This window comes from Nicotiana tabacum, chromosome 11, assembly GCF_000715075.1.
Source record: "Nicotiana tabacum cultivar K326 chromosome 11, ASM71507v2, whole genome shotgun sequence".
Taxonomy (NCBI): domain Eukaryota; kingdom Viridiplantae; phylum Streptophyta; class Magnoliopsida; order Solanales; family Solanaceae; genus Nicotiana; species Nicotiana tabacum.
The window spans coordinates 834,684-855,386 of record NC_134090.1 but is presented as its reverse complement, the minus strand read 5'-3'; the positions used below and the strand labels follow the sequence as shown (position 1 = coordinate 855,386).

Below are 20,703 nucleotides of genomic sequence, written 5' to 3'. Positions count from 1 at the left end.
AACGGGCTCAGATCCGTACTTTGATGGTACCGGTAGGTCCGTATCGAATTATGGGACTTGAGCGTATGCCCGGAATCGAATTCGGAGGTCCCTAGCTTGAGTTATGAATTTTTGATAAAAATTAAAAGTTTGGAAATTATTTATTTTTAAAAATTGATTGATATTTGGCATTATTAGTATCGGGTCCGTATTTTGATTCCGAAGCCCGGTACAGGTTCATTATGATATTTAAGACACGTCTGTGAAATTTGGTGAGAAACGTAGTTGATTTGACGTGATTCAGTCGTCCAGTTGAGAAAATAGAAATTTTAAAGTGTTCTTGAGAATTTCATTTGATTTGGTGCTTAAATTTAGAGTTCTAGGTGTTATTTTGGCGATTTGATCACGCGAGCAAGTCCGTATGATATTTTTAGACTTGTGTGCATGTTTGGTTTGGAGCCCTGAGGGCTCGGGTGAGTTTCGGATAGGCCACAGGGTGTTTTGGACTTAGAAAATCTGAGATTTTTGCTGTAGCAGCTATTCTGGTGTGCCATTCTTCGCATTCGCGTAGGTAGTGTCGCGAACGCGAAAGGTAAAATGAGGGCAGAGGAATTTCTTTCTTCGCGAACGCGATGGACTGGTCGCGAACGCGAAGCGTTGGGGGTGGTACCTTTCGCGAACGCGATCTGTCTCGCGCGAACGCCATAGTCTAAGGGACCTGGGGGAGGGGAGTCATGTTCTTCTACGCGAACGCGTCTACTGGGTTGCGAACGCGAAGGCTTGGGGGAGATGCCTTACGCGAACGCATAGATAGACTCGCGAACGCGAAGGCTTTAGGCCGCTGTGCATCGCGATCGCGACAGGCCTCTCGCGAACGCAATGAAGGCCTGTCCAGTGACTTAAAACAGACTCCAAGCACGGGTTTAAGCCATTTCTTCAATATTTTTCAAGAACCAAACGGGTAGAGGCGATTTTCAAGAGCCATTTTCTTCCCCAAAGTGTTGGTAAGTGATTCTAAACCATTTTCTTTCAATTACCCATAATATTTTATGAATTATCAACCTAAAAATCTAGAGTTTTCATGATAGAATTAGGGGTTAGGGTAGAAACTAGGAATTTCGGAAATTTGAGGATTTAGACCCCAATTTGAGGTCGGATTCCAAAACTAATTACTTATTCGGGCTCGGGAGTGAATGGGTAAAAGGATTTTGGTTCGAACCTCGAATTTTGACCAAGCGGGTCCGGGGTTAATTTTTCGACTCTTTGGAGTAAAATTTGGGAAATTTAATTTATCCTTTAGCAATATTTGATAATATTGAGTCATTTTTGAATAGATACAAGTGGTTTGAAAGTGAATTCCAAAGAAAAAGCTGTGATTGAGAATTAAGTGGAATTCGGAGCGAGATAAGTGTCGTGTCTAACTTTGGCTGGAGGGAATAAGTATTATGTGTTCATTTGCTAAGTGTTTGGTTGTTAAATACGATGTATAGGTGAGGTGACGAGCATCTATGCGTCGTTGTCGAGTCATAGCATGCGAGTGAAATTCTATTCTTGTCTATTTTGTAGCCTTAAATTCTACTATCCATGCTTAGCGGGTTATTTGAAATATTGGGTGACTCATATCTGGTTTCACTAAGATTTGATAACTTTCGAATATTGATTCAAGGTTGAGATTACATTGTACTATTGATTATGGGTAAAATACTGGTTCCTTTGTGATACTCTTATTTATCCGTTATTATCGATTCTGTGATTGGTGAGGAGGAGTGTAAAGCACGAAGGGTGATACCGTGCATGCTTTATTTATATTGTGAGGAAGAGTGTAAAGCACGAAGGGTGATACCGTGCATGCTTTATTTATATTGTGAGGAAGAGTGTAAAGCACGAAGGGTGATGCCGTGCATGCTTTATTTATATTGTGAGGAAGAATGTAAAGCACGAAGGGTGATGCCGTGCATGCTTATTTATATTGTGAGGAAGAGTGTAAAGCACGAAGGGTGATGCCGTGTATATTATGAGAGGTTTAATGCACGAAGGGTGATGCCGTGCCGTTCTATTTATTTATTTGGTGAAGTTGAGAGTAAAAGCACGAAGGGTGATGCCGTGCAGTTTTCCTTTGCTGTTTTAATTGCTCAATTCATTTAAAGATTTTCTGTTTAATTTATCTTTTCATTATTCTCACTCTTTATATTGTATTCCCCACTGTATGTCCCCTTCCTATTATTTCTGTATTATTTCTTTATTTACTGTTATTGCCACTAGCATGATTATATTGTTCAGGTTATATGTGGGTGTCTTGTCCTAGCCTCGTCACTACTTCGCGGAGGTTAGGCTCGACACTTACTAGTACATGAGGTCGGTTGTATTGATGCTGCACTCTGCACTTTCTGTGTAGATTTTGATACCGGCTCAGGTTGATCGAGATTTACTATTGGTCCGCTGTCCGGAGACTCAAGGTAGATCTGTCGGCGTTCACAGACCTTGAAGTCCCCGTCTATCTTTTATGTCCTACTGTTTTCTTTCATTCAGACAGTTGTATTTTTTTTCCAGACTATTACTTGTAGTAAATTCTAGAATGGTCGTGAATTGTGATTCCAGATCCGGGTGGTAGTAATTAATACAGTTTTATAATATTTTGTACTTATTATATTTTATCTTAGTTAATTATTATTATTTACTGAATAAAAATAAGGAATTGGTTTAACGATTTTCTAACGTTGGCTTGCCTAGCAAGTGAAATGTTAGGCGCCATCACGGTCCCGTCGGTGGGAAATTTCGAGTCCTGCCACAAATATGAATAAAACTTACAATTTTGTATGGATGAACTCATTAGGAAATGGATGGATTGGAACGTGTGATGAATGCTGCACGGCCATGTCAGCTGCTTAGATCTCCATGTCGCCTAGAGAGAGGAGAGAGAAATAAGATATTATGCGGTGATTTTGGGAGAGAATAAACTGAAAGAATGAGAGAGAAAAATACTAGACAACATATTTAATGGCTTAACGGTAGGAAGTGACCATAAATACATATTTTGCTATAAAATCTAAAAGGTATCTATAGAAAATAATATTTTAAAAGGGTTTTTATTTATAATAAATAGGGTGTAAAACTTTGCTATAGGAGGTAAAATTTCCTATAATTAATGAATGGAAAGAAATACAAAATTAATAGCTCTATTAAACTATAATCCATGAAGGGACTGCAGAGTAGCAAAGATTTACTCCGTAGATAGAGGTTTTCCAAAAGTGAAAGACTAGAGAGTTCATTTCTTCCTCATGGAAATATTATATATTTAATAGGTGAAGAACTAATTATCGAGTAATTATAAAGAGTTACAAAAGTATGGAGCGAAAATCAAAATAAAAATTAAGATAAATAAAAGGATTTAATTTATTATAGAGTTGTGAAATTGTAATCTTTAAAATCCTTGTGGTTTGGTATTGATCAGATTTCAGAAATTAAACCCACACATACACATCAACACCTACTACAAAATTGATGCCCTTAATTATTGTTGTGTTAGTCTAAACTCTATTCAATGTAAATTATTAGGCAAAAATTGTAGTTGGAGAAATATGTGACTTTTTAAACATTATTACATACGTTCAACCAGCTTAATTATCAACAAAAACACCATTACTTAATGATAGAGGACACAGTAACATTTAAACAAACAACAAAATCATTAATTTTCAAGACAATTTTGAGCATATTGGAAATTTTAGGGTTCAATAATGCGCACTAATCACTATTATCATGAATTACCCCCTCTTACTCCACTTTTATTAGAGGGACAGAAAGAAATTAAAAGAATGGATAAGAGAAAAATATATATCATATAGCTTGAAAATTTAGTGTAATGTATATGTTCTGTATATGAAATTATAATTTGAACAAGTATATAAACCTAAATTCTTCTTGTGGTTCACTGGTGTTTGATTGGAGTACAAGATTCTAATTGAAACAACAAATTAACTTAGGGAGTCATATTCCTTATTTGATAGAAAAACCAAAGAAAAATGGAACAAATTGTAGCAAGTAAAGATAACAACCACTATCTTATCACAATTCACCAACTCAACAAAATTATCCAACGATTTATTAATTAAAAAGAACCTTCATAATTTAGCTTGTGACCACATCTGATGTCACTTTCTTACATAATTCTGGGTTCCATTAAACCAAATAGATGTAATTCGTCAATCAATTACGGCCCCTTTGAATATTTAATTGCTATTTTAATTTAAACATTTCAATCAATAAATTCTTTGAATATTTAGACAGCACATATCTATTTGTACTTAATTTCTCCCTGTAGAATAATAGGTATTCCTTCATTCTTAATTAAAAATCTTGAGTTCTCTGAGAAGACAACAACAATTTGTAGGGAACAGTTTACCTTCTCTAGTAAGATTTTCCGATATAAATCTAAATTATTGGATTTCTAAAGCGAGTACTATTCAAAGGAAGTAGGCGAAAGGAGTCTTCCCTTTGTCGCCTTGCCAAAAACATAATGTATAGCTAGAAAATTGCCACCATATATGGCAAGTGTCATCCAACTAGCACAAGCTTCATATAGTAGAAGTTTATCTTTTCTTCTTTCATTTTATATCTTCAATTCGATTAGATTATTCATACTTAAAAGCAAAGATGAGGGTGTTAATCTTTCAATAAATAGTTTTGATTCCTCAAACTTTGAATTTTTTTATACTTTTAAGCCACTTCAGTTCGAACCCCTTTTCAGTTTTATGTCATCAACAACTCATTTACTTGGTGTTTTACCAATGACTTGTTATTAAGCTACCAAAATCCAATGTTTTAAGGAGTGTTTAACGCTCAAGCAAATGTTTAGTCTTAAGTAAGTGCTTTCATCAACACTTTTTGGAGTTTTTGTGAGGAAAACATCACAGTCGATCCCTATGTTTATCATGGCTAATCCAATTAGCTATACATCTTTCTCTTCTAACCACCCCCACCTCCATCCAACCCCAAATTTAAACAGAAAAGAAGAAAAAACGATCACTCTACCTCAACTCTTATTATTCTTAGTATTTCTGTTTATAACCAATTCGTATCCTTTAAAATTCATTAAAAGAAGAAACGCCTTTTATTATCAAGCCTCACACCCGTGACACATTATTATTAGTTGATAATTATTATTATTATTATTATTCACCTACTACTTCTCTGCTGATTAAGGAAAGCTTCACAAAGCAGATTCTCCATATAAGGGTAGGAGAACTTAACTTTTGTTATCTAGCTACCATTTGTCTTTCTCATTATACTTTGACTATTTAATAAAATGCCACCTAGCTATCTCCATTTCTTTTCTTTTTTTCTTTTTGTTTCTTTAAAAGACAATCTTCACCAATATATGTCATAACTAAACCATAAAATTTTAATAATAGAAACGTTAAGAATCGGTCTATTGAATTTTTTTAAGGTGATGGAGGTGTTAAAAGAGAAGAAATTCGTTGGAATATATCAGAGTTAAAAATTTAAAAACAAAACAAAAAATTACTGAATCTAGAGAAAGGCTAAGCCGGCTGAGCCGGCTCTTATATATATTGTTATATTTACTAGAGTTTGCTTCATATATAGCAAACGAAGTCCTCTTCTTAAATCCACTCTTTGCGGCCAAATTTCCTTATAAGTAATGGACCCTTCTCATATTCTACTACATTTTATACAAAGTAGTCCCATATTATTCACCACTTGTTAATATTCTCTTTGGCCTTCTTCTTTAGTAATTTGTGTTCCTTTGCAATAGCAAGAAGCTATATTAGAATAAAGACAGAAAAGTTAACAAGAAAAAATGGCAGGGTTTGATGAAGTTGGTGGTGGAGAAGAACATTTTCTTGATCCTGTTATCTTTGAACTTAATAGTTTGCACAACCAACTCAAAGGTTCTCTTCCTTAATTCCTCACCCCCAAAACCCTTATTTTTAGTTTTTCACTTGTTTTTTTTTAATTGCCAAAGTTGATGTCCTTGAGTCGAGAGTCTATCAAAAATAGTTTCTCTACCTTGTTGTAGAGGTAAGGTCTGCGTACACATTACCCTTCCTAGACCCAACTTGTGGGATTACACCGGGTTTATTATTGTTGTAGAACAAGTTCATATCGTTTCTTGAATTTGCATTGATGAGTATTTTGGTTAGCTAGCTATATGTTTTGTTTTAATGGTGTTTGCTTCTACTTAAGAATGTTTGGAACAAACTTATCTCATTGTTTTGTTAATTACAACCAATGTACGTGCATGTCTTGACCTTCTCTCATTCTTCTTCTCTTTTCTTACGAAACAAAGGAAAACCTGCGAGTTTCTTTTTCCTTCGTTTTTTTGGAGTATGGATATACTACTCGATCTATTATCGTTTCAATAATATAACTATACTTATTTAATTTTTACCAAAGTTCTATAAATGTTATAGAAATACTTTTAGTGCTTAAAAATGTGCTTTTTAGTATTTCTTTTAGTAGAATTTAAGAATATTTTGTGACATTTATTTTGGGAGGAAGGAAATTCTTTAAAGAAGCTCAAGAGGTGAGGTATTTTATATGCAAAGCTATAGTTAGAGCTATGAATTTCTCTTAGGTTATTTCTTGGACAAGTCGAGACAAAATCAGCATGTTTATGGGAATCGGTGCGGTGAGATACCGTAACGGAAAATATATGTTGTTGTAAACATTCTTAGACAAAGAGAATATATGTTTTTTTATTTAGTTGCAACATTCTTAGGTAACCTTTCATTTTCATGTAATTGATTTGAGTGGCTCTCTGAAAAGCTTGGATTTCAGCTGAAGTATTTTCATTTTTAGCAACTGTTCTTTTTGTAGCTTAAAGAGACAACATTTGTGATGCATTACATTTTAGAAACATTCAAAATTCCACTAACCACGGTTGTGGTGGAGTCATAAGTATTCTTCATCCTTAACCAGATGTCTCGGGTTGAGTCTTGGGTATGGAGTCGCCTTTGTTAGGCAACCCCTCAATGTAGGACTTTCTGGCGAGAATTCATATTTAATCGGACCCGAATACGGATACCGGACACCGGGCGGGAAACCAAAAAAAAACATTCAAAATTCCAATTTATTGAATTACTTTCAAGTAATCTTGCTCTGAAAATTTCCAGAGAAGAAGAGAGAACTTGGAGCAGCTCAAAGTGAAATAAAGGCATTGAAAACAACAGATGTCCTCAAAGACATGGCACTTGAAGAGGTACTACCTTCACCAATTTTGACAAAAAAATAATCAACTTTCTTTCTATTTGTGGGCTAAGGATAATTGCTAATTTGGCTTGGCTTTCCATTACTCTGTTAAATAAAAAATTATCCCTTTCAAATTATATGGTTGGATCAGGGGCGGAACCTCCGTAGGCTAAGAGGGTGTCAACCGACATTATTTCGTCGAAAAATTACACTGTGTAGTTGTATCAAAAATTTATTTTTATATATATATACTATATATTGAATCTCATTTGCTTTTTCGTATATTTATTTTCTTTATATTTTGGCATTCCTCAATAAAATTCCCGGCTTTGTCACTGGGTGAGATTTGACTATGCACAGAGTTTAAGAGAAAAAGGACTTGTAAAACTTATAGTTTTATATATGCGACGACATTTATGTTACTCTAAAAGTACGTTTTTAAGGATAAAATAAAAAGTTCAAAATTGACGGGAGCGTTAGTATACCAAAGAGTTTATAGAATCTACTTTCTAAAATTTCAAGTCATCTAGCTAGATTCAGTATCAGAATCTTGCTCGTCCTACTTTCAAGATGAAGGATGCTACAATCCTAAATATGGTGTACAATCTAATTAGTTGCCTAAAGATTAGCTTATGACAAATATAAATATGAAGTTCTACAGATACAAAGTTAATAAAAGAAGATTAAAGTGTATAAGGATGAAGACTTGTACAAATATGAAACTGCACATTTACTTGTTATCCTTGAGCTTACCATAATTTACTTGACAATCCAATTCCATTTTTTACAGCTTGGTAGTAAAGTTCAAAGACTGGAAGAAAAACTGAAAATCAACGAAAACCTTCTTGAACAAAAGGTTTGTCATTTAATCTCTTTGTTAGTCTGACTTAGAAAGCAACCATTTAGTTTATATACTAAAAAAAAGGTCCTAAGTTTTTTTGGTGTTGATCACCAAATAATGCAGAATCTTGATATCAAGAATCTCAGTAATGAGAAGAAAGAAGCTCTAGCTGCACAATATGCTGCTGAAGCAACTCTTAGAAGAGTGTATGCAGACCAGAAGGACGACGACTCGCCTCCTATTGAGTCCATTGTTGCTCCTCTTGAAGCAGAGATTAAGATGTATAAGTATGAGGTATGTATATACATATATTGAAATGCTAAAACTTTGGAGCAACGGTCAAGTTGTCTCTATGTGAACTATATGTTACGGGTTCGAGCCATGGAATCAGCCACTGATGCTTGCATCAGGGTAAACTGCCTACATCACACCTCCTTGGGGTGCGGCCCTTCCCCGTACCCTCCATGAACGTTGGATGCTTTGTGCACCGGTTGCCCGCTAAAATTTCATTCCACATGTTTCTTTTTTGTTCTATTTTGTGTGTTTTTCTTTTCTTCAGATTGCAGCATTACAAGAGGATATAAGGGCTTTGGAAAGACATACTAAGTCAAAAGAAGCAGCATTAATTGAAGCAGAAAGGATACTAAAAAGTGCACTTGAACGAGCATTAATAGTTGAAGAGGTTCAGAATCAGAACTTTGAGCTGAGAAGACAAATTGAAATCTGCCAGGCATGAGTTACAAAACCAGAATATAACAACTTACTGTACTATATTATTTAATTGCAGATTAGCAGATAGATAGCATAACTTGAATTACTATCCTCATTTACAGGAGGAACACAAGATACTTGACAAGTCGAATCGTCAAAAGATTTTAGAAGTCGAAAAGCTTACTCAAACTATTAAAGAGCTTGAGGAGGCTATTCTTGCTGGAGGAGCAGCTGCTAACAAGATTCGCGACTGTCAACGACAAATCTCTGAACTACAAGTAAAAAGAAACCACACCTAGAAACAAGCCAAAGTCTACAAACTTAATTAATAATACTCTTGATCGACTGATTGGAGCTTTTCATGAACTCGTAGGAGGAGAAGAGGACATTGGAAAGGGAACTAGCACGACTCAAGATTTCAGCAAACAGAGTAGCAAGTGTCGTGGCAAACGAGTGGAAAGATGAGAATGACAAAGTTATGCCTGTAAAACAGTGGCTAGAAGAGAGAAGGCTGTTGCAGGTCACTAGAGCAGTATACTAATAACTGCAAGTAAATAAGAATTAACTAATTACTAAGATTTCTTTAAGTAAATTTTGCACATTTGTATTGTAGGCAGAGATGCAACGACTAAGAGACAAACTCACCATATCAGAAAGAACTGCAAAGGCTGAAGCACAAATCAAGGTGAGCTTTTGTTTGTACATATACCACAAAGATTCTTGATATTATACTTATGTATTTTCTCTCATCTTTTAAATATTTGCCTATAGGACAAGCTGAAATTGAGGCTCAAGACTTTAGAAGAAGGCCTAAAGCCAACAGCCAGTGTCTCTGTCATTCCTAATGGATCCCTAAAAACTCGAAAGACTGACCATTTGTTTAGTATTTTGTCAAGCAATGCTGGACTGAAAAAGCGATCAACATCTCAACCAAGGGCGTCTACCATCAACAAAACTTCTGAGCAGCAAAGTTTGGAGAAAAGAAAATATTATGCTTCTACAGAAACAAGGAAATTCAACAAGGAAGCCTCTGGAGATAGCTTCCTGAAGAAGAGCCTATGGACTTCTCGAAATAAGGTTGTCGATAGTGCTGAAAAAGAAAATGCAGAACTCAAAGAAAATTTTAATGGGCATATATATAGCAAGGAAATGACAGAAACACAGAAAATCAAGAATAGGGCTGGTGAAGAAATAGAGAATAATAAGAACAGTAGAAGCAGCGAGAGCAATGATAACGATATGATATCAGGATTTTTATACGATAGGCTTCAGAAAGAGGTACTATGTTTAAGGAAGTTTTGTGAGACAAAAGAGTCTGCTTTGAATGCTAAAGATGAAGAAATCAAGGTGAAGTATTACCATAAACAATATTTTCTTGTCCTTTACACCATGAACTCCTTGACATAAGTATCACTGTTCCTTTCAATTTTTGTTTACTACTAATTAAAATTTTAGAAGGTGAATCTTATCGTAACTGGTAAAGTTGTTGCCATGTGACCAGGAGGTCACGGGTTCGAGCTGTGGAAACAGCCTCTTGCAGAAATGCAGGGTAAGGCTGCGGACAATAGACCCTTGTGGTCCGGCCCTTTCCCGGACCCCGCGCATAGCAGGAGCTTAGTGCACCGGGCTGCCCTTTTTACTAATTATAATTTTCCTTAATGGGGTTTCCAGATACTAATGAAGAAGATTGAGACATTAAACAAAGCCATAGAAGTTGAATGTAGGAAAATGAAGAGAGAAGCAGCTATAAGAGAGAAAGATTCAGTATCAACAAAGCCAGATGACAATACAAGAAGCAGAAACTCATTAACAAGGTCTCCATTTCCTCTCTTCTTTTTACTTTTTCTATGCAGAGATCAAATCACTGATCCAGTATATTAATTACTTCATATGCTGTTCCGCAGCTCCATTGGGGTCAAAGCATCTTGAAGAAAAAGATTAAGCAGATTATACTTGTATATATATACAAATTGCAATTGAGTGAGTAGCTGCAGGAATAAAGTTCCAATTAATTTGTAAAGTGAGGAACTGACTTAGTTACATTTTGGAGGGTGATTCTTTCCTACTTTCTCTTTTCTTTCTTTACCTTTCTACCATTCTACGTGGTTGGAATTCAATAAGTATACTGGAAGTTAATTCGGTTTGCTCTATACCTTTCTTTTATATGCTGTAACTATTCGAAAATTTCATCAGCCATACTGGAAAGTGGAAAACATGTATTTACGTATCCTAAATTTGGGCCTATAATAGAAGTAAAATAACAAAAGGAGAAATTGAATATTTGTATGTTATAGCCCTGATAATTAAACTCAGGGGTGGCAAGTAAAAATGGCCACCCTTCTTGAGGTCTCTCTCCCAAAATTTAATGTTCTTTCTGCATGTACAATGTTAGAAATGGGGGAAAGTTGTGCTGGTTTTTCTCCTACACAAAATGGTAAAGAGATGGAGCTAGCTTCTATCATCTTGCTCTAATAACACTCTACAACTCTGGAATTGTATCTAAAGATGGTCTCCATTTCTTACTTCTTTTTCTTCCCCTAAAGGATCGACCACGAGTTTTCCCAGATTGGAGATCCTTAACATTATTCACAAGGATTTCTAGCTGCTTCTTTGTCAATACAATCTTGACTTTCTGGCTCTTGCAACTATCACCATTACTGGAATAGTATTGTGAAACGAGATAATAAAGCTCGGCATATCTCAGCTTCTGCGTATGCTGAGAGCAAATGGTTTTCTCTAGCACTTCATATTCTTCCTCAGAACTCAGAGATTTTTCTTTCTTCAGAGATGGAGATAATACTAGTATATTAATGCAGTTCCCCATTATTAATATTAGGACAAAGAATAGCTCTATATTTATAGAGAGAGCTGCTATAATATGAACCACGTCCTAGACAAAGAAACGTGCAGGCCATATTCAAGAACTTCCTTTTTCGTCTAAAAGCAATGTTAGAGCATTTTACAATTTGCAGCACCCTGCATTATTAATTAGTTTAAGGAACAAGAAAGATTAAATTATTACCTGGAAGTCAAAGCACTCCAATCATTTAAATCATCAGGACTACTTTAAGGCACCGTCGGAGGTTGAAATTCATAGACAATTAATTGTTAATTCATTCAGAAAGTCAGAGGGGTTCATCATTCACTATACATTGCATCCGATAAGGCCCCGTAAACAGTCAACTTCTTAACGTCGGCGCCTTAGACGGTGAAAAGGCTAACAATGTCAATGTTTTGGATACTTGCATTCTAAGGTTCATCTCTCATCCTGGGGGATCGGGGAGTCGAGACTTCCTTGCTCTTAAGCCTGATGAAAAACTACTTATGATTTTATTAGCAGAGAAAATTAGGCTGGTCATATTGAGAAGATGTACACAAGTGGAAAAAAGAAGGATCAAGTTCATGAGCTTGAGCCTAAGTAAATATGACCTGATTTCTTGCTTTAGTAAGTTAACTTCCCGATGAGGAAGAAAGTCAGATGAAAAGGAGGAGGAAAATTACACAACAATGAACTCATAGTTTTCACTACATTTTGACAACGTATATATTGAGACGTCTCCCCAACATCATAGCTAACTAAGCCAGTTAGAGGGAAACCGAAATAGCATTTACCAAATGAAGTCGAATATCCAGATACAGATAGTGGCCGGCCTTTACATATTTCCACAAAGTTCACTTCCCTCAAGTTTCACATCTGTAGTGCACATTTGGTGAGGACAAATAAACCTGAATTTCTTGACCCAGTGCTTGTCGTCTTGGTTTGCTGATAGGAGCATATCAAGCTATTCCTCAGCAATGTTGAAGACATGAAAATGATATTCTCAAGATGAGGCAAAGTGAGGTCAACTGAGACATGGTTTATCAGAATCTGAGAATAGGTTAACCAACAATGAGAAGGATTTGAGAAAATTATAAGAAGGGAAGCATGAACAACAAATGTAACGAAAATGGCAGATCATGCTGTGGAGAAAGGGTAGGTGATAGGATCAGCTCGGAAAGAGGAAAGACGTGAGTGAGGACTGAGGAGGATAGATTGGATAATAATACAGGGGTGGCAGGACGAAGATAAAGGGGTCCTTGAGCTGTTAGAGGGAGAGCTCTGAGAGGTGGAAAGAGGATACATGGATATGCTTTTCTTGATTTTGGTTGTAACCAGAGTAGTCAATGCTGCCTCAAAGCATGGATTGATCAAATCCATGTCACATTTTCTCTCCCCAAAAAACAAAGCTATCAGCAAAACTGAACAGCTTGACGCTAATCTCAAATTTAGTCACTTGGGTTAATGCCCATTTTTGTTTGCAAGTATTTAATCAGCAGTGCCCGTCGTTGTACAATGTACAACGAGTATGCTCATTTTTATCTCTGAAACTAAGTTTCTTGTGTAATTGAACTATTGGTATTAACTTCAAGAAATATGCGCATGGGTAAAAACAATGCTTATTATAGGAAACCAGGATGCAAAATAGGATTTTACTTTTAAAGGCTCTTCTCAGTTGACTGAAATGCAAGAAAGGTTCCTTTGGGAAAGCAAAGAAAAATTTATGTCATCACAACTCATGGATGGATATCTGTGTATTAGATAATAGACATCCTTGTCAACAAATTTAACTCAGTCATATTAAGAAAAGATATTTGCCGCGCTGTTTTTTTAATACAAAAAAGCTAGTTATCTTTGCTCCAGTAAAATGAAAATAGTAAATTGGTATCAACTACTCATGTATGAATAAAACAGTAACTTATGCCACAGAAAACATCTTCCAAGTTTTCCATCAGTTTAGTTTAGTGTTGTCCTATGCAAGATATGACCAGATGTTATGGTAGAAGCCAAATATTAATGTGATATCTCATTCATTTTTCCTCAATTCTTTTTCTATTGCTGATTGCAAGAGATACACTAGAATCCTTATAGGAAAGCTAAAGGACTCAAAATTCAAAACTCCAAGAGCTATCCTAAATAATGAATAATCTACGGAAGGTACCTTTCAGATGTAAGAGTACAAAACCTCTGTAGCACAAGAATCATCAAGGCCAGAGAACAAGAAACCTGCCCGGTTACAGATCCTTGATCAAAGTAAGAGTGACAAAATAATCGTCGACTCCACCCATTGCTAAGCAGCAACCACCTCTTGAGCACGTCTAGACTCCAACCATGATATAGCTGCAACTTTTGTAGTCAAAAACCACCCGGCCTTGTCTGGTGCCTCATGGAATGGAGCGTTCAATTCTTTAAGGTGCGACTCAAATACTCCTGCCAGACCTTTCTCAGAATATTTATGTTTTCCATGTCCTGTGTTGATTCCAAGCAGTGACGGGAACTCTTCCCCATTTTCAAGCGCTTTGTTCAAATCATTCATCCAGATGTGTAATGCTGTTAAAGCTGCCCCAAGAGAGAGGCTCTTCAACTGTAAAGACCATTGAGTTGCAGTTCGAGATTGAATATCTGCATAGATGTTGAGGGTTAGCCCAATATCTAACAACTCACAAGCTCTCTCCAACTGATTAAGGTTGACGCAGATGTCAATCAAACAGTTGCAGTAAGCTTTCTGGACATCAGTAGTTACACAATCCAAAATTTCAGCAGCATGTTTCTTAAAAATCCCTTCTTCAACAGCCTCTTCATCCACCAGGAGTTTCACCACATAACCAAGCTTCGGATTTGCCTTCTCAAGGCAGACAGTCAGCTTATGAAGATCTTCCTTTGGTGTTTGCGTCAACACATTAAGAAGACAACCAGTAAAGCGCTCATCTGGAGATAATCCCAAATCTGACAGTCTATCAAACGTTCTTACAACATCATCTGTCCGACCTGCTTTTCCATAACACTGGATGAGTGAGGTCAGGACAAAGATATTTGGATCAAACCCTGCTTCCATCATCTCGTTCAATGTGGTCTCCGCCTCTGAGACCTTCCCACTACAAGAGTTTATGGTGATTAGAGAAGAGTACGTCCAACTGTCAGGTTGGCAAGTCCCTGAGGCTTTCATCTCCTCAAAAATGTTAACAGCCTCATCTGTAAGCCCCACATCAGCACACATTGCCAGAAGAGTATTATATAGCACCACACTCAGCTCCAATCCCTTCTCCTTCACTTCTCTATAGATCTTAAGAGCATCTTCACTATAACGAGCCCTACCATAGGCCCGAATGAGGGAAGCATAGGTACCCCAACTTGGTTGGAACCCATTGCTTATCATGTCCGCATAAATGTTCTTCGCCTGCCATGGCCTCTTAGCTCTTCCCATAGCATCCAACAAACTGTTATACACAGCCATATTAGGCCTCACACCAAGCGCTTTCATTTCCTCGTACACATTCAAGCACCCATCAAAATTTCCAGCAGCCCCATAAATCCTAATCAGTGTAGCAAACGTCACAGCATCTATACGCCACTTCTCTGTTCTCGCACGATCATACAAATTCAATGCCATATCTACATTACCAGCCTTACCATACGAATCAATCATCACAGAGTAAGTCACATCATCGGGTTCACACCCAAAAGAAGGCAACTTTTCGAACCATTCAATAGCTTTTTCAGGCAAATTGCACTGCCTAGCACAACTAATAATGGTAGAGAAAGTTACATTATCAGGCTTCACCCCTCTTTGAAGCATTTCATCAAACAACTTCTCTGCTCTGTCCAAATCCTTACTTTTCCTCAAAACTTTCAATGTCACGTTATAAATAATCACCTCTTTGCTCAATTTCAACCTTTGTTGAAAGTATTTCAAAACTAACAATGCAGTTTCAGCATTAGACATGTTATTCAAAATCACCACAGCATCTTGTTCTACTACTTTATCACCCAAAGCAGCTAAAACGTTAAAAATATCTTCCTCTACAGGATTACAAGAATCCAAAGACTCAGCCATTTTCACTAAGGAAGCATACCTGGAATCGTAAGATTTTTGCCTCAACTGAGAAGCTTTGGGGCTTTGGGGATTGACCCAGATGTAGCTACTTTTTGAGGAAGATGCGGTTTTTCGGGGATTAGTGGGATTTGAAATGTCGGATTGTTCTTGTAATGAGACATGGGTTGTTGTTAAGGTAACAGATTTCGAGTGAAGAAGCTTGTTGTTGAGGGGAAAGCTGAGTTTTTGGAGAGAAGTGAAGTTGCAGAAGGTGTTGGATTCGTAGAGAGGAGATAATAGTGTAGAGCTTGGAGTAGACGCCATTTTTCTTTGAGCTGTAGAAGAGAAGGAGCAAGCCTTGCTTTGCCGTCTTATCAACTCCTGGTTAGATCAATTTGATAAAAACGATGAATTACTTATTGGTCCCTTACGGTTTAGGTTTGTAGAAATTTTACCCCTCAAACTTTTAGAGTATGTATTATTCACCTAAGGTTAGAGCGAATGAGCTCAAACAAGTATTATGGTTATGTTATAAGAAAATTAAATTACGGTGGATGTCTACTCTTCTTCATTATCTCTATAACTTTCAATACTCTAATAATTATGGAGTTATGAGTATAACTCCATAACCTCCTATGTGATCTTCCTCTCAAATGCTTAATGACATGTTTATATATTTTGCAATAGTGATTCTTCACTTTTCATGCACATATAAAGGTCTTATAATAGATAGAAAAATACACATAATTGAAGAAGAAATAAGAATCTCTCATCTCTTTCTCCCTATATATCTTAGTTTGTTTTTTCTTGTTCTATATTGTTACTTTGAGTTATATTTCATAACACATTATTAGTACGAGTCTCTAAACAAATTAGTTATAAAGGTCTAAAGAATGCACCAGCGAGAAACTTTCTAGTGCACAGATACATTCTTCACCCTTTCTAAACTTTTCACCTTTGCATTAAATTGTGAGCAATATGTGTACTTGTTGATGCATGAAGTTTTCTGTGTTGGTACATCATGTAAAGTTTTTGTTTAATGCTTATGATTAACACGTCATTAGATGTAAATAGGAACTACGTGTGACAAGTAGTGAAACTTGAGAAGCTATGATTTTCAGTTGTGCTACAAAGTTTACTAATCTTTATTTTCTATTAGTGCTAACCGATTGGAGTGCTTACATGAGATATGCGTGTACTTCACTATAATTATTTTGTATCTATTCAAATTCTACTATGACATATTTTATATGTGGGAGCCCAGCAATATAGTTGTTTTTAGACAGTAATTTTGGTTTAAGTTTCTCTAGTTGGAATATGGTGTCTTGCTTTCTTTTACGTGTGAAATCAAGGAAATATAAGTTTTCCTTTATTTTCGGGGTGCTTAGTGATTTGTTATTTATTCTTTTCTTATAAGCTCTCCAATTTAATATTCCGAGTTATGCAGGGAAGTAGGAAAATCTGTTTTGAGCTTTTGGATTGAAGGATGCGGTAGAGGACTTGTGTGGTAATATATAAATTAAAGTGTTTGGCCTTCTTGAGGTCTGTACAAGCCTTCCACAAAGCTTTAGTATGAATTTGTCCACCGGCGATGCTTTCCATAATTAAGTCTTGTGACGTGTGATGTCATTACCATTACAAAATTTTAAGAAATTTATGACCATCATACATGATAATATTTTAAAGTCTCGAGTGCGAGTCCTAGTAAATTTTGACCTATTATGCCCAAGATTGAGAGAAAGATGGTGGGTTCAAGTTCCAACACATTATGTTGATGAAAAGATATTGAATTTGAGTTCCAACATATTATGGCCTAACATGCCTTTTGAGTAAGGCATTGGGTTTGAGTACCAATGCACCATAATGATGATTGAGGCAAATAATGTGCTTTTGATGAAAAATTATGAAGCATGTCCTACTTGATACGCTCCATTCAGTGAAGCAAATGTGGTAACAGTATATGATAAGTCTGAAAGAAGACAAAATAATTTTCCATGACTGTATGAATGTATGAGGGCATATCAAGAGACAAAATAATAATTGTCATCACTATGGTAACTATAAAAGGAGAACAATAAGGGTTCTCAAAGTAATCCTTCAAAGGGTGAAGGAAATATTTACCATCAAATTGGTATGAAAATTTTATAAAGCACGTTGCGATAGTTATTCTCCATTCTTTGAAGAGAATGTGACTTGTGATAAGCATTGAGAATGCAGACTCATTCTTGAAGGTGAATGTAGCAATATGTGATAAAAGTAATGAATAAAGATGTGCAATGCATAACTGATACATACTACAACTCACCTTTAAGGAGGTTTGAGAGAAAGAAAGGTAATGAATATTATTGTGTGGTTACATGAATATGTCATTGGTCGCGTACATGTGATACACCAAAAATATTTTGCCATGCCTTATAAAAGTTATTAAAGGCAAAATTAAAGCAAGAAATAATTTTGCTTATGATGATTTTGACCATGACAATTTATTATGATATAATTTTTTTCCGTGAAAGAAACATTCACTATATGGATGGTGTGATAAAAGATCTTGTAGTAAAAGATCAATTAAGAGCTCCGGAAGAACTAATTTGTTACTATCCGGATGAATTAAATTGTTCATAACATTGATATTGTAGTAAGTCTCAAAAGAAACATTTTGAGTTTCAAATGTATTAGCCAAAGTGGTTGGCATATTGAGACTATAAATGGAAAGAAGATTGAATATCTTTATATTACTATAATCATATCGGGTAAATATGAAAGGTTACCTGACTTTGCTTCTATTTGTACTACACAAGTATAACCATGATGATGCAATCACAAGCCACAAGTAAACTAGAGGTCTACTAAAATAAATATTAGTTGGCATGACCGGTTGGTCATCCCGGTTCAATTATGATGCGAAAATTAATTAAAAATTCACATTGGCATATATTGAAGAAATAAAATATTCTTCAAGAATTCTCTTATGCCTCTTATTCTCATGATATACCAGTTAAGGTTGGGATTGAATCCCTTGATTTCTGGAACGAATAAAAGGTGATAAATATATGGGCACAGTCACATTCCATGTGGACCGTTTACTATTATATGATTTTAATAGATGCATCTATTCTATGGTCACATGTGCATTTGTTATCAACTTGCAGTTTGAATTTTGCAAGGTTGCTTGCTCAAATTATTAGAGCACAGTTCCAAAATATAAATTATGATAATTTATCTTGATAATGCTGGTTTAAATCTAAGTTGATTTAGCAAAAAAAATTGTATGCCTCCAATTATAGCTAAACCATTGGTTATGAGAACAGAACTCCCAAAATGAAATTTGGTATGTGATGTATTATTTAATATACATCAGCACTTGCACGCATCTAGCCAAGTTATGATATGTTCTCCCTATCATATTGGTTCAGGGTCAGAAATCAAGTAGTTTCAATCTAGAAATATGAATGTGCTATATGATTTAATTATTCCACCACAATGCAAAGATGGGTCTCCAAAGAAGGTTGGGGATATGTGTTGGTGATCCCAACATTATGGGAGAGAAAATGGGCAGCTGAAAAAGTGATACGTGAAATGAATTATTATGAATACATATAGATCCTTGTACAAGAAAATATGAACTTGAAGTTCAAGTGATAATTCATTTACAAATTATTGCTAGACGTATTTGCTGACCCAAAGCTAAACGTCATATTTCAGCTGCTAATGCTCCAAATAGAATAACATCCCTGATGGACAGATTTTATGGCACGCATAAAGGGTAATAGATTAATTGGTTCCAAAGTTAAAGCTCCTTGAAGAATGAGAGGAGCAAATGTTCAAAATGGTCATAATAAGGAGGCAAGTGGTCTAGAAGAATACCACGACATAACATTTCATAAGACATCATGGGAGAGGCTCGGGTACCTAAAAATAATGAGATAAAGATATCTCAATAAGTTATGTCTTTATTGGGTAATAATAGAATCGACATAAAATGATCGTCGACGATATTGTTAATATAATGTAGCGCTCAATATTATTAATGTTGACGAGGATTTTGAGCTCAAATCTGTCATGAAATTTGGACAGATAAATTATTGGCCAAATAAAAAATACTTAACGAAAATTGAGGAAAATATGAAGTTGGACGGATAGTCCCACCACCTAAAAGTATAAAGCCACTGGAGGTATAAATGTGTTCTTGTGCGGAAAAAAAAAAATTCAAGTCGATAGACATAAACACGACTTGTATAAATATTCTGGCATTGGTTATATAGAGACATGTTCTCCTGTGGTGGATGTAATCATTTCAGGTTTTAATCTGGCAATATATGAAAAACTTAATATGCGTATAATGGATATCATTGAAGGATTTAAATTGTTCTGAAGCATACTAATGTTTTCAAAAAATATATTAAATAAAGCTTAAAAAATCCTTATACTGATTGAAACAATAAGGGCGCATGTGGTATAATCGCCTGAGTAAGTACCTGTTGAAAGAATGGTACAAGAATGATTCAATTTGTCCTTATAAAAGGATCTGAATTTATTATAATCGTCGTGTATGTTAATTTAAATATCATTGGAACTCCTGGGGAGCTTCCTAAAGCAGTAGACTGTTTAAAGAAAGAATTTGACATAAAAAGATTTTAAAGTGATTCTATATGGATATATAAAGCACATCCATTGAGTACCCCGATGGTTGTGAGATCACTCGATATAAATAAAGATCAATTCCGACCTCATAAAATAATGATGAGCTTCTTGGTCCTGAAGTACCATATCTTAGTGCAATTGGTGCGCTAATGTATCTTGCTAACACTATAAGGTTTGACATAACTTTTTCAGTTAATGTCTTATCAAGATATAGCTCTGCTCCTACAATGAGACATTGGAATGGAATCAAGCACATATTACGGTATCTAAAAGGGACTACCTATATGAGCTTATTTTATGGCAATAATTGCAATCCCGATCTTGTTAGTTATGCCGATGCTGGGTATTTATCTGACCCACACAAGGCTCGATCTCAAACATGCTATATGTTTACATGTGGAGGCACTGCCATAATTTGGCTATCGACTAAACAAGCAATCGTGGCTTCTTCATCTAATCATGCTGAGATAA

The 20,703-nt window shown here is 35.7% G+C and overlaps 2 protein-coding genes across 7 annotated transcripts; one reads left to right on the top strand and one right to left on the bottom strand.

Annotated features, from left to right (window-relative positions):
• The first annotated feature begins 4,304 nt into the window (after positions 1-4,304).
• LOC107828719 (microtubule-associated protein 70-5-like) lies at positions 4,305-15,930 on the top strand. 6 transcript variants are annotated; one of them, XM_075224600.1, is made up of 12 exons: positions 4,854-5,214; positions 5,805-5,888; positions 7,113-7,198; positions 7,979-8,044; positions 8,153-8,323; positions 8,589-8,759; positions 8,863-9,018; positions 9,114-9,260; positions 9,354-9,425; positions 9,512-10,087; positions 10,412-10,554; positions 10,645-15,930. In XM_075224600.1, the coding sequence occupies exons 3-12, from the start codon at positions 7,184-7,186 to the stop codon at positions 10,667-10,669; spliced, it is 1,542 nt and encodes a 513-aa protein (XP_075080701.1). In that variant the 5' UTR covers positions 4,854-5,214; positions 5,805-5,888; positions 7,113-7,183; the 3' UTR covers positions 10,670-15,930. The 6 variants fall into 6 exon arrangements, with proteins under 6 accessions (XP_075080704.1, XP_075080705.1, XP_075080701.1 ...); XM_075224603.1 differs by lacking the exons at positions 4,854-5,214; positions 5,805-5,888 and adding an exon at positions 4,305-4,389; XM_075224604.1 differs by lacking the exons at positions 4,854-5,214; positions 5,805-5,888 and adding an exon at positions 4,508-4,526.
• LOC107817588 (pentatricopeptide repeat-containing protein At4g16390, chloroplastic) lies at positions 13,592-15,915 on the bottom strand. Its single transcript, XM_016643441.2, has one exon. It carries the CDS (start codon positions 15,913-15,915, stop codon positions 13,849-13,851), a length of 2,067 nt encoding a protein of 688 aa, XP_016498927.2. The 3' UTR covers positions 13,592-13,848.
• Positions 15,931-20,703: the final 4,773 nt, after the last annotated feature.